The 14,904-nt window shown below is 41.9% G+C and overlaps 1 protein-coding gene across 4 annotated transcripts in view; it reads right to left on the reverse strand.

The window, feature by feature from the left end:
* The window catches only part of Sptbn1 (spectrin beta, non-erythrocytic 1), a 180,892-nt gene that overhangs the window by 51,904 nt on the left and 114,084 nt on the right, over positions 1-14,904 (reverse strand). For all 4 annotated transcript variants that reach the window (XM_048352929.1, XM_048352930.1, XM_048352931.1 and 1 more), the window contains 5 exons: positions 14,753-14,904; positions 5,412-5,585; positions 2,814-2,905; positions 1,450-1,530; positions 622-737 (listed from right to left, as the gene is read on the reverse strand). In XM_048352929.1, coding sequence (XP_048208886.1) covers positions 622-737; positions 1,450-1,530; positions 2,814-2,905; positions 5,412-5,585; positions 14,753-14,904 — 615 coding nt within the window. The remainder of the gene's footprint in view (positions 1-621; positions 738-1,449; positions 1,531-2,813; positions 2,906-5,411; positions 5,586-14,752) is intronic.

Raw genomic sequence — 14,904 nt, forward strand, 5'->3', positions numbered from 1 at the left:
AAAATAACAGCATGAGAACTTTTACTTCTTCTATCACACGTTCCCTGAACACCATCTTCCTTGTGTAAGCTTTCATTTACCTCACAAGCAAAGCACAGCCTCCTAAGGAGGCCCCTGTCCCAATTTCCACCTATCACAAAGCATCTCCTTCTCCTCATCAACTGACTGTCAATCAGTTAGCATTCATTGAGTGCCTATGCTAGGTTGCCTACTATGAGTGCTCAGAATCACCACTAACTCTCCACCAACTGGTGAACAACCACTAAAGGCTTTAGTTTTTGGAACCCTGAACTTCCTTTTCCTTCCCTGGTATATTTCCTACTAAGATAGGCAGTCCACTAAATCCTTGGTCCTCAACTTGCTTTCCTCCTTCCTGGTCCTGTACCTTTGCACCTGGTGCCTAGTGTTCCCTCTTGTTCATAGTTTTAAATCATTCTCATCTTCCAAAGCCTTGTCCAATTCATCCTTCCCCCTAAATCCTTAGTTCTCATAACCAAAAATTTATGCTCCTCTTCCTTAGGTAATTCCCAAAGTCACGGTGTACAAGTAAAGCACACCAACACAAAGCATTTTGTTATTAACCCTCTGACACTAACCATCCAGCACCCCTAAAATCCTTACCTTCAGGATCCAACAGTTTAGTGAGGCCAAGGTGCTGCTCTGCCAGGTTAAATGCATTCTGAAGATTGTAGTGTGCATTGGATTTCTTCAGTTTATCAAAATCTATCAGGTCAGGCCTTTATACAACAACAAAGGAGCAAAACAAAAATTACATCTTGGAAACACATCCTGTAACTAAATGAGATGTGATTATTGCTGATACAGGGATATGATTTTTTTTTTTGGGGGGGGGGCGGTGGTCAGTTGTGAGGCTTGAACTCTGGGCCTGGGCATTGTCCCTAGCTCTTCAGTTCAAGTCTAGCTCTCTACCACTTTGAGTCACAGTGTCACTTCCGGTTTTCTGATGGTTAACTGGAGATGAGTCTCATGGACTTTCCTGCCTGGGCTGGCTTTGAACTGCAATTCTCAGATCTCAGCCAGCTGAGTAACTAGGATTGTAGGCATGAGCCACCGGTGCTTGACTCTGAGATGTTTTTAATGTTAAAATAGCTACTAGGGGAGGAGGTAACAAACAGTAAAAGAAATATATTCAATGCCTAACGTATGAAACTGTAATCTCTCTGTACATCAGTTTGAAAATAAAAAAATTAAAAATAAATAAATAAAAATAGCTACTAGGGGATGGGAATGTGGCTTAGTGGTAGAGTGCTTGCCTAGCATACATGAAGCCATTCTCTAATACTTTCTTCCTCTGGAATGCAGAAATTTCCACTCTGGTGCAAAACTGAAGGACAAGGACACGAGACTCAAAGGTCACCCTTATTTGCTGTAGAAGAATGTCAGCAAACATTCTACCCCATAGTTGTCAACCTGAATTCTTCAACTTACCGGTGTTTGTGTATCAGTGCATTAAACGCCATACCATCTCTCCAGCTAGTGGTAAAATTGTGAATGTTGACATTGGGGTATCTGCCAAGGACAAAGTATGAGAGAAAAGCCACAAAGTTACCAAATAAATGTTTACACTTTTGCTAAATACAGTACTTAAGAAAGAAAAATGTTTCTAAGCATAGTAAAATTCAACACAGTGAATATCAAGACAATGAGAGCATATATTTTTTCATATACTTTGTTATACAATAAAAGTAAGTGTATATGCTCACTGCATTACATATGAAACTGTAACCCCTCTGTACATCACTTTAACAATAAAGAAATGAAAAAAAAGTACAGTTTCATAGCTTCTTCTGTAGTTAATTCAATACCACAAAAGATGTGAACTATGTCCTAGATTTAAAATGGTACTTTTTTAGGAAAGAATGACCACAACTTGAACATGGTTGAGACCTCTCATCTGCTTCTGCTGGCTTTCTAGTCCACTTACTAAGATGCTAGGACCTCGCCACTGGGTCCTAATTCATAGGTAACTCTGGGACAAGAGGTAGCTGGCACTACCCACTCACGTGACACTCAGCTTTCTTTTTTCCTTGCAGCATTTAACTGAACAAAGTTTCAGAAAATATAGTCCCTCCCTCAAAATGTCCCTTGGTTTGTAACTTACCCCTGAATCAGCCATACTGGTTATTAATAACTTATAACTTGTGGTTTATTAAAGGCTTATACTTCACTTGACCTGTTTATTATAGCTTTCATACTTCATGTTCACTAGCTACAGCTACACATAAAGCAGTTTTCACCATAACTCTAGTTAACTGGATATAAAAGCAGTTTTCATTAAAAACTTATGACCCTAAATCAATTTGATGAGGAGTTCGCAGGTTTAATAACCAGCTGAGCTCAGACAACTTCAATGATCAACAAAATTATGCAGTTATCTAAAAAATATCCTCACTAGATTTTAGTGTGGGGATAAAAGGAAGGAAAGCAGGGGGCAGATGATACACAGCAATTACTATTAAGTTTACAGCATAAAGCTCTCCCAATCAGCAGAAGTTAGGGTGAGGAGAAAACCCTTAACTGCTTTTTTAAAACATGGTGGGTATGATTCTTAAAAGTACCTCCAGGACTTAAAAATCCAAAATGGAAGAAAAATGACAGGTCCAAAATATAAATCAGAACTCCTTCTACTCCATTCCAAGAACTAGCTAGAAGGTCAACATAGCAACTGCTTCTGTGTTAACAAGACTGCTAAAGAAGGCTGAGGACAAGACACTGTCAACACTTGGAAGTGATGACTGCAGTGGACTTAATCCTGGAGACACAGTCCTAGTGCCCTTTGCATTCCCACTCACCCAGCTGTCTTCATCTGGCACCACAACAGCAATGCATCCTTGGCAGACTTTTTCTCTTTATTATCTTCAGTTTCCACACTGATATCTTGGATCTAAGATGCACAAAGAAATATTAGATGAACATATGGATCTGCTGCCTAACAGTCACTGAAGAACAGATCTGCATTTATAAGAAGAGTAAACAAGATCTCACCCTGCAGATTACATATTATCACTATCAATAAAAACTGTGTCCTAAAGTCCAAAATCATCTTGGAAACATGTGCCAGAACTAAGTTTCCTACTTTGCACACAGGTACAGGTAAAGAGGAGATGATTCAACTTGTATATTTTTCTAGTAGAGATCATTCATGTCCCTGAGAAAGCCCATCTTTCCAATGATAAGGAAGCAGCACACAGGTGCCCAGAACCTTGTCAGAACCTGGAGAAATATTTACCATGTTTCTTTTTTTTTTTCTTTCCAGTCCTGGGGCTTGGGACTCAGGGCCTGAGTACTGTCCCTGGCTTCTTTTCGCTCAAGGCTAGCACTCTGCCACTTGAGCCACAGCGCCACCTCTGGCGTTTTCTGTATATGTGGTGCTGAGGAATCGAACCCAGGGCTTCATGTATACGAGACGAGCACTTTACCACTAGGTCATATTCCCAGTCCCTTTACCATGTTTCTTTTTTTTTTTTTTTTTTTTTTTTTTGGGCCAGTCCTGGGCCTTGGACTCAGGGCCTGAGCACTGTCCCTGGCTTCTTCCCGCTCAAGGCTAGCACTCTGCCACTTGAGCCACAGCGCCGCTTCTGGCCGTTTTCTGTATATGTGGTGCTGGGGAATCGAACCTAGGGCCTCGTGTATCCGAGGCAGGCACTCTTGCCACTAGGCTATATCCCCAGCCCCCATGTTTCTTTATAACCATTTTTCACACTAGGATTAGACTTCAATGATGAAGATACTATGTACCCTGGTGTCCTGAAAGCCGATCCCAACTCCCAGTCAGTGTGTTTAAATGCTGTGTTTCTATCATCTACATTTCAAGTTTCACAGAAGCAAAAGTTCAACATTAAAAACAAAGCCTGCTGTACTGGTATCAAAACATGGGTCTGACTTGAGGCTGCACCATAGGATTATCCCCACCTTAAGAATGGCAGTAACAATGTCTACTTCACAATACTGTTGTATGTTTAATAGGTTAAAGAATATGAAGTGCTAAGCTCATGAGAAGGATAGCTGTCCCTTCTGGGATTAGGAGCTAGCTGCCAGTAATATGATTTTAGACGAATGTTCTAAATACCTTCTCATCTGTAGTTTCATATAACTGAATTTGAGATAGGGGCTGGTAGTAGATGGTGTGGCCTAGGATATTTTTTTAATGCTGGTCCTGGGGCTTGAACTCAGGGCCTGGGTGCTGTCAGGGCCTTGATTGTTGCAATTAACTCTATTAGCAATGGCATCTTTCACAGACTTAGGTAATTAGAATCCCTGGAGCTGGGCCCTGGGAATCTGAATTATTAAGCTTTCCCAATAGTGGCAGATAATCAGCCAAGGTTTGGGAACTAGCCAGTCAGGGAAGTATTTCTTTCTGTTAATTTCACTTTAATCTCCTGCCCTTTGACACACACCCCTGCCCAGAGAACACTTCATTCCCAGGGAATGAAGAAGGAAAAAGGATTGGCCACAGGCTGGTTTCAGAGTTTCAATATGACAGCTATAATTTGCTTTTATTTTTTTGCAAAGTTTGTATTAACCCAGAAAAAAATCAATTTTTAGCAAAGATAAAAAGATAGCAAATAGAAAGGAAAGGCACACAGAACACAGTCATCCAAGATCTCTGTTTGCAGAGTAACCTGAAACCAGGGTAAGGGTAAGAATTGCTCCTGCATTTTAAATTTTAATTGAAATGTATTAGCAAAAGAATGCTCCTGGGGCTGAAAAACCAGGAAGCTTCATCCTTAACAGACTCAGAGCACTCTCTCCTTGTTCTGTCCTTCTTCCCCTCCTGCCATCAGTGTTCCCTCTCCTCAAAATGACCTTGATAGTACCTTCTTACTAAAATATTTCTAGAAAAATGATCACATTCAAACATACACAAGGCATTTGCTCTTTCCCCTGAAAACTGCTTCCTTGCATTCCAAAGAGAATGAGAAGGTGAAATGGTACTACACACATGTGGCAGAACCCAGTTTCTCTCCAAAGTAGCTTATAATGTATGCCACAATTTGGAGAAGGTAAGACAGTCTGGTACTAGTTAACTTAGCATTAGCCACATTATTATTTTAACCTTTGCTCTTGAAAGCCTAGTGGCAGAGATCAGACTTATGGAGGTGTTGGAGAAGTGATGCTCTGAGATGCAGTCTAGATATGCATTACTGGTGAGAGCCAAGCCAAGTCAGGAGTAGTAGTGATATGCAGGGAGAAGCAGTAGCTTCCACATGCCTTCAAGGCCAGCTAGATGCCACATCTGCTCTCCAGTCCTGGTTCTGAGGTATGGTCTCAATCTGGACTGCCAGTTCTGCTGGAAGGGGAAGCCAACTCTACCAGGATAGGAGGCTTCTACCTGGGAGGCTAGCTTTAAGTTACTAGCATCAGTAACTTCTCTGGGCTGAGTTCCTTACCTGGAAGCGCAGGATGATGGTCCAAATGAGGCCAAGGGTCAGCCGGTGGTTCCCATCCACAATGTCGTGGGACCCCATGTTCTCAAGATGGACTCTCTGTTCCTTCAGGAACTGAAGGGCCTTGTCCACATTCTCCAGACAGTGGATGCGCATTCTGCCCTTGGTGGGTTTAGGCTGGAGATGAGATAACCGAGGTAGAACAGATCATACAGTAGGCTAGAGATGGGCCCCAGGCCACTGTGTCTGTCACACAGTGCACCCCCCCAAACCAAAAAGACCATGTGTGCTCATCTGGTTCAAAAACACTATGTCACAGCTTTAAAACGTGTTGGTAAAGAGATGGTAACCAATTTGCCCCTTAGGTTTGTTGGATCATGGAAGTTAAGAAGTTTAGAAAATTTCTGCACTACTAACAACCATCCACCCAACTACTAAGAGATTTTCTGTTGTAAATACAAACAGTTTTATGGCCTGTAGGCCTGGGTCATTTTTGAAGGTTGGCTCACAATGAAAACGAGACATTCCACCTCTCCCTGAATCAAAACAATTCCCATAACAGTTTTGTGAGGACATGGAAGGATTAAATAAAAAGGTATGACTCACTGAAAAGGGTAGGGGAGGAGGAAACAAGAATAGTCTGATTTGAATACCCCCATAAGTTCCTTTGCTTTACCCAGGTATGCCAAAATCTAAATGAGGTCTCTGGAAGACAATCATTTTAAGTAATGCAAAGGGCATATGCACATACAATGGTATACTTACAATACATGTACCTCCACTATATGTACTACATATGTCTACCATATTTACTATTCTTCTTATCTACTACACATACACATACACACACACACGGTTTTCAATGAGTCACTATTATCTACCATGTCAAGAGCAAGCTTCATCCCCTACTGTTCTATTTCCATCTGCCTCCCACCACCCGCCCCCCCAACTTGGTAGAGGCTGTTCCTTGGGCTGATGTCATCATCTCACAAAGATGCCACTGAATGTGCACACCTTGTCTACCATAAGAATGCTTTAGCTTAGCTGCCTAGAGTCCTTTCCATAGCCACCTCACTGTGGCTCACCCACCTTTCAAGGATCTAGTCAAGGCATATCTTCCCTTCTTGGAGACATTTCCAACCATCCAGTTCTCACAGATCTCTTACTTCAAAACTCCACAAACTGGTGGTCTGGACCACAAAGCCCAGACTTACTTCTGCTAGTAACTTCCAATGGGACTACTAGTTTTGTCATAAGAGCAAAGAAAATGCTTTGGGCTTCTGCTACACTACTCTCAAGGGTGTGTGGTTCTGTTCTTAACATAAAGCATGTGTACTGTGACCTGAACATCCACCTGCAAGTCAGCTGTCCTTGTGGAGAAAAGGAGACCAGGTGTGCAGCAACCAGATGAACACCAAAGTAAAGGTGGCAGCCTGCCTTGTGCTAACATCTTGTCCATTTCCTGCTTTTCCTCTTTGGTTGAGAGCCTCAGTTACTCACTAGCTAGAAAACATCTTCTGGAAGGTTACTTGAGTTACAAGTGGCCATGTCATGCCTGCCCAGTCTCAAGACAATTGTCATATATATATAACACATATATATATATTTTACTTTCTTTTCTCTTACAGAAAATAAACACACAGATTGAAAGAATTCACTTTGACACTAAGGAATAAGGTTACAAGCCAAGGCCTTAAGTAACAAGTAAATTCCACTTCTTTTGAAAGTTTTAGCAAGAATTTATTTTAGTGTCACATGGTTAACATAGGAAGAAACAGAAAAAGAAACATTTCCTGCTACCCATGCAGGAAATAGGCATTTAAGACTCCATAAATTCTGTCAAACAATAGCAATGGAAAAAGAAATGTCCCTACAAACCAAGGTTTGCATGTAACGACAGCTTTCAGTACAAACATAAAATGATATTTTCTTTTTGGAAACTTCAAAACTAAAAAAAATTAAGGTAATTTGGGAAATATTAAAAAAGTTGAGGCAAGTGGTCTCTCTCTCGGAGGTCCACCCACCAGCCTCCTAAGTCAGCCATGATACCAGGTCTTTCTCCTGGGAGGAGACGTGTGTGGGGTCAGTACTGCCTTGGTGAAGACAGTAAGGCTGCTCTTTGGGTGACAAATACATGACACTGCATGTGGTGCTCACACATGTTCTTTCCATTTCTCTCTATCATCTCCTGGATCACCTATCAATTCTCCTGGCTAAAACAGCGCCTATACACAGCAGCCCTGGCTTTCACCCCCAGGTGGCTTCATGGTGGGATGAGGTTCTTGGTTAAACTCTGTTCAAAGGCAAGGGAAGGATTAGGTGCCCTTTGAAAAGAATGTAAATTATGGAATGCAAGCTTCTGGTAATTATAACTGCTGTCCAGAAGCTGTTCTGTCTCCTGTTCTCTTTTCCCCTCCCCTCCCCTTCCCTCTCTTCTCCTTTCTCCTCTCCTCTACCTTCCCTCCTCCCCTTCTCTGCTCTGCCAGTGAGACAGTGAGTATCTCCTGTTGCTCCTCCAGCCCAGAGGCAGAAATATTCTGCTGGTAGAGCAGGTGTTCCCATGAGTGCACCTCCACCAGAGCATAAAGGTTATTTCCTACATAGGTAAGCACACCACACAGGTGGAAGGAGGACGCCACCAAAAGAGACAAGGAGGTAATGGGGGCTGATGGCACCTGGTTTCTACCCAACATAGCATAGGACAGCACTATTCTTTCAGAAAACCCAGAAAATCCCAAATAATCACTTAGTCTGGCTCTCATTCAAATGAACGCAGTAGAGAGAAAGTCCTCTCAGTATCTCCTTCACATCAATAGCAAAGTGGAATGTGCACGCATTTACATGTGAACACAGGAAGCAAGTGATGGAGCTTCCCCTGGAGCTTCCCCACAGGTTGAAGAACTATTGTACATATTCCAGGGACAGCACAGTGGTGCTAACAGGCAGTACTTGACAGAGATTGTCCACTCCAAATCTGGATACAAATCAAGTCATCCAAGGCCAACAATCAGAAGAACAATGGCATGAGACAAGGTGACATAAGTCAAAAGGGCATGCAAACATTTTCTGGCCAATGATTAGATACCACCAGAAGAAATGCTGGAAACAAAACTGAAATGATGAAGGAGAGGGAAGGAGTGACATTGTCCAAAAAAAAAAAAAAAAAATGTACTCAATACCTGACTTGTGTAACTGTAACCCTCTGTGTATCACCTTTATAATAAACAATTAAAAAAAATGACAACAAAATCTGCATTTCCCTAAACGATCATGCCAAGACTAGGAAGTGGAAAGTCCTGCTTTCCTTCTAAAATTGTGTGTGTGTGCACATGTGCACACGTGAGTGCGTGTGCAATTTTTCCTATTGTTCCTGGCCTTTACACCTTTTAAAAATATTAAATAGGAGTAAACTAGATTTATATATCATGGTTTTGCTCGGTAGTGCTCTATATGTAATAAATGATTTAGATATCAAAGTTACAGTTTCTGGTAGATCACTTCTTTATCTGTAAGGAAACCACTTAACTCTTTATCTGTAAAATGGGGCTCTGACAATTACTTCATCTGGTGTTTTTGTTTTGTTTTGTTTTTTCCCAAATTGTTACTTTGGTTTGAACCAGGGGCTTGTGCTGCCTGGCAGAAGCTCAACCTGAGTCGTACTCTCAGCCCAATGACATGCTTAAATGTAGAATCTTTCCAATAGCAAAGGGCACCTCAAGTAATTTTCCCCAAAAAATTCTACCTAAAAAAAGAGAACTCTTCTCTCCCTATGCTACTTATACATCAAGCAGTAACACAGCTCTCTGTCCACAAGAATCCTAGGAGTTTAGAACTCGCCTAGGAAGAACCAGAAACACTGATGTGTATCAACTGAAAAGCAAACCTAGAACTTTTAGAATATTACATATATAAATTTAGAATATTACTCTCCTAATCCTGACAGACCATGTTCAATTCTGAATTCTAAAGCAAGGATGAAAAGGGACAGGGAATGATAAGGGAAAAGGGGAAGAAAAAGAGAAAGGCAAAAGTGGTAGAGAAAAAATATGGCTGGAAGTATCCTAGTTGAGAAGAAGACTAGATGGTGATAGGAAGAAAAGGTGAAAATATGGAAATCCTGGGATTTCTATACATTATAATTCAAAGATTAGGAAACAAATCCAAAAAGCATGCTTTATACAGGGATTTAAAAATTACTACTAGGAGCTGGGAATATGGCCTAATGGTAAAGTGCTTGCCTCACATACATGAGGCCCTGAGTTCGATTCCTTAGCACCATAAATATAGAAAATGCCAGAAGGGGCACTGTGGCTCAAGTGATAGAGTGCTAGCCTTGAGTATAAAGAAGCCAGGGACAGTGCTTAGGCCCTGAGTTCAAGCCCCAGGGCTGGCAAAAAAAAAAAAAAATACCATTACTGATACATAGCAGTAAGGAACTCATATTGGGTCAAATATTGTTTGATAAAAGTTACTTATTACTTCATTACAACACCCTCACATTTCCAAAGAGCTCTCCCCACTTTCATAATTGAAGCTCATCCATCATCAGTGGACCATTAACCCCCTACTTACCACAAAAGAACAAATAAGACATGGCAAGGTTTGATGATGCCCTGTTGGTACAACATAAGGGAGACAGAATATCAAGATCAAAGTTTGCAGGATATGGCAGCATACACTGGAGCTCCTACCTACTCAAAAGGGTGATATAAGAGGACCCTAAGTTTGAGGTTAGCCTGGGAAATTTATCAAGACTCTGCCTCAAAACTAAATCATAGTAATAATGAAGAGGAGGCTCTGAATATGAAGCTCAGTGGTATAGCACTTGCTTGGCACGTGAAGTCCTAGGATTGATCCCAGGAGAAGGAAAAATAGACTAAAGCTCAAGTACACTCAAGCTCCTTCATCTGTGTCTTATTTGCTTAAGTGGGCTTCTCAAATTTTTAAAGTATGTGTGCAGTTCAGGAAGTGATAATTACAATTAATTCCAAAAGGTGGTAATAATCTCAGAGCTATACATAGAAACATGTCCATCTACTGCACAGCTTCAGATCCAAAATCTGTTTGCTGCTATTTAGGAGGACCAGGGCGTTAATCTCTGTTAGGTGGTTTACAGGTACAGTCACATATAATCCTCACAATCACTACTCATGTCATTTTATAGATAAGGATACCATGGCCCAGAGAGATGAAGTTATCTGTCCAGTTCCTTAATGTGATGACCTAACACTCTAAAGCTTCTTCTTTTTATAGTATACCAAGAGCACAGAACTCATAATACAATAAAAAGTGGTATGCATTTCCCTGTGAAAGGAAGGAAAAAACTCAGTTCCTATCTGGCAAACAGTTTTCTTTTGTAAGAGCTATATTTTTATCACTGAACTTCATCTTCCCAAAAGGAAGAAGAAGATAACAATGGTGAAAATGGAACACAAAGGGAGAGGTGGGGGAAGGGGCATCTCGGTCATAAACACTTTACAGAGCTTCACTAAGGGTAATTCTGCCAAGGGAGAGCAGCATTTTGTCCCTTGCCTCCATTAATTACCACCCGATTCCTAGTGTAGCATGGGCCTGTTCCATGGCAATATGCCCACTTCTATCCTGTGTCTTCCTGATGGGACAGTCTGAACTGCCATTCACATGGAGACAAGGATCAATAAGATACCAGGCTCATGGGCATGAGATCCAAGAAGGGCTTTGAAGGCAGGGAGGCCATTCTAAGGAAATGCCTATTTTTACAGATCCTCTTCTAAATCACTTCAACAAGCTTCCTTTTACTTCCCATACCACGGTCCCTGTTGTGGGGCTGGTTTTTTTGGCAGACATTTTCCTGTTTTTCCTTCCCTAAGTCCCTTTCTTCTCCTGAATCTTTGTCAACACCTTTGTCTCAGACCCATCTTTTTTCTGACTTCAAAGAAGGAGAGGAAATTGTGAGGCTATGGAGCGACCTTTAGAGTCTGAAAACATACTTCTAGTTGCTTAGTAGAGCCACAAGTCCAAGTCATGCCTCAAATTAGTGTGGCCTTGCATTAGTTCCTTTGCATGGACTAGAAGTCCCAAGAGAGCAGAAGGGGAGGAGAAGGTCCTTCAGAGACCCTGGCTCTTCCCCAACTAACCATGAGGTTTTGGGTGTGGGTCTATATTCTGTCAAGCTTTGGGACTTGCAGATCTATGGAGTAATCAGAACCTAGAGGTAGGAAAAAAGAATACTTCCCCCTAGGAAGCCCATTTGGCTTGCTTTAGAACAGAAGAAGACACAAGGAAGCATTCATTCCTAGCAGTGCATTTTGAGAGGCCCCTGAGGAGACAGACCACCCTGCCTCACTTAGCAATTCCCATTCCCCCCTTTCTTCATTGAGGCCCCAAGGAACTCCAAAGCCACCCAGAGCTGTGCTTCCCCAAGGGCTGAATTTCTGGACAGAAGATCAGCCTTGGAAAGTGACAGCCTAATCTACTGGATGTGCCGCTTCCTGGCCTTGATGGTCCCTCAGTCTGAGTGACAGTATCTTCTAGCCATAGAACATAAGTTACACATATGGAGCAGAAGACTTCACTCACACGTGAGGCGTGTTGTTGGTGGCTGGCTGTTTACAATACAAGTAAGTTCTCCTTTTTTTTTTTAAACAAATAATATTTAGAAAAAATAGTGAGGTTTTGTGGCCAGTCCACAAAACCTTGTTTCAACAAATAACATGCTGGTATGGTCTGTCCACACAGGCTTTATGAAAAACCTTCCTCAGAGCAGTTCAATATGGATTTAAGGCTTAACAAATCTCATGGTAAACCTACCCTACCTAGCTCAGCCTGTTTTGGAACTACTGGTTACAAAAGAAAAACAAATACCTTCTTTGTTATTGTTTTTTCTTCTTAGAGACTAACAGAATAAGGAATCAAAACATCATGAAGGTAAAATATAAAGAAACAATAGACAAGCAAAAACTAGTAGCATCTATGGTCAGAAACAGCAGGGTTTGAGGAGAGAACCAAGGTGAGCTTAAGGTGACAGGCACAAGGCAGCACACTTGCCATCTTCTCTGGAATTCTTCCCTGCAGAATCTCCATGAAGGGAAAAGGGCAAGTACAGGCAAGCTCTTACCCTAGTTTACAACCTTTGCATAACCTTCACCACCAAGATAGATACTACAGATACTATGCTGGGGCTCCTTTCCCTCTAAATATCAATGTCACTGTGGGCAAGCCTTCATCCTTCAAGACACATTCTCATCTGGCTCTGAGACCATGGTGCAACCATAGAGTGACTAGGACTAGGTCTGTGCTTACTTTTACCTGCCAATGTGACACTAAAGAAAGAACAGGCCTATCTTGTTAAGAGAATTTTGAAGCCTTAAGAGGAGTTATAGTTCATAGTGAATTCAGAAAACCATAGTGAATTCAGAAAATCATCAGCTATTTTCTGATGTGGCCCTACAGATTTCTCACTGCTCCATAAGCTGATGTTCCTGAGACCAAAAGCCAAAAGAAAAAGAGAAGACACTGGACTCTGAGCCTGCCCAGGCCAGGATGGCAGATGGGAATTTCTGTTGTCTAGTATCTCAATCAAGTAACATCCTAAAACCCATTCAAACTTGACTCAAATTGTTACACTGCAATTTTTTGGGTCATTAAATGAACGTTTCTTTGAAGTCTGTCTAGTAGAAAAACACTCCTCTCTCACACTCACTCTCTCTCACAGTCACACACACACACACACATTCCTCTCTGTAAAGGAATCTAGCAAATCAATTAACACAGTAAATTTGGATCATCTAGATCTTCAAACATTTATCTATGATGCACTGCCAAGTTAGTGGTAAAACACCAGTCTACTAAGACAGAGCTCCAGATGGAGTGCAAATGTTTATGCTAACCAGAGTTTCAGATCACTGGTGCAGAAAGCCTAGCGCTAAATGTTATCTGATGGCACAGTTTGCTGTGGACACTAATTTACCCTGGCCTGGAAGCACTAATCACCTCATTACTTTTGGAATCTGAATATGCAAGGATCCTTTGGTCCAAGCCTCAGGGAGGGATTCTGATTCCAGCTCGGAGGGTCTCTAACTTAAGGCTACATGTTACTGCATTATCAAACAAGTCTTGCATCAAGAAAGCAAACTAAAAGGCAATAAATAACTATCCTGTTTTGCACTCCTGGAGTAGGCTCCCTGCTCCTGCCTTCTTATCACAAGTCACTACCTTGTCTCTATTTTTCTAGTCTGACCTATAAGCTCTGACAGAAGGCTCCAAGAACCAAGAACACAGACAGAACTTAGTACCAATACATGGGACCTCAGTCTTTCATCAGAGCCTGGTCTCTGATCTTGTAAAAGGGGCAAAAGGACAGAATAGCTGACTCCATTTTTCTTCAGGTTCAGAGATACAATTTTGTCTGTGGGAAATAATAGGGGAAGGTACAACTCTGGCCCCATTGCCTGTGGTCAGAGGTGTGTGGGTCGACCTGCACAAAAAGCCATGGCGGCTGTTAAGTTACAGGGCGGGGATTAAGTTAAAAATATGGCTTCTGGAAGCCCTGCCAACCACTGGTGTCATAGTTTCCTGGTGAGGTCAGTGCAGATGTGGGCTCTAACCCTGGGCGTGAGCTCTTGCCTCAGCCCGACCACTACCTAGCATGTGCTTTGGTAGAAAATACAGCCAAAGTGAGACAAAACCTGTTGGGTCAGTCACAGAGACTGGTTTAAGCTTCTCTGATCTGAAGTACATAAACAAAAGTCCCACTAAGAGAGGCCTAGCAGTTCTGGGAAACAGAACAGGGAGTTTCACTGCAGACTGATATTTTTCCTACCCAAGAGGGTGAGGCGAATTCATCAGAGGCTAAGTTTCCAAGGAGACAACAAAATACCAATTTCCTCCACCACCCCCAAAACAAAAAGGGAGAAGGAAAGGAAAAAAAAACAAAACAAAAAAAAAAAAAAACCTCAGACACTACTGAATTCAATTCTTGCCACCTTGAGATGGCAGCTCAGATTTTCCAGAGAATCAGTAAGACGCATATTTAGAAATCATCCCATGATCTCATATGGGACATGGCTGTGTCCAAGCCCAGCCCTTCCACTTCTGTGCCTTGTTTAACAGGAACACAAGCCAGGATCTTTCTGACCAGAAGCAGCAACCCCACAAATTACCAGAATGAAGCCTGTTTATTACAGTTCAAAAAGATCATCCACACTCAGAATGTGACACTGGAGCATTCTCCAAAAGCTCAAGATTCCCTTTTGTGAAAATTATTAATTGTGGAATTCAACAGGAGACAAGTTCACACCTGATTTCTGGAAAAAGGTATTCTTTTTATGTCTGGGACTAGATAGTCAACTACCATTTTCACTTACCAGCCTCTCTCCAGAGAGTACTTCCAGCAGCTTGATGAGCATCCGTCCATCTCGAAGGTCAGTGTACAGGTCTGTGATCCGACAGGACACTCGGGCAAGGTGAGAGTTGACCCACTTGGTGAAGGTCTTCTTCTGCACGGCTTCACGCTCAT

This window comes from Perognathus longimembris, chromosome 8, assembly GCF_023159225.1.
Source record: "Perognathus longimembris pacificus isolate PPM17 chromosome 8, ASM2315922v1, whole genome shotgun sequence".
Taxonomy (NCBI): Eukaryota; Metazoa; Chordata; class Mammalia; order Rodentia; family Heteromyidae; genus Perognathus; species Perognathus longimembris.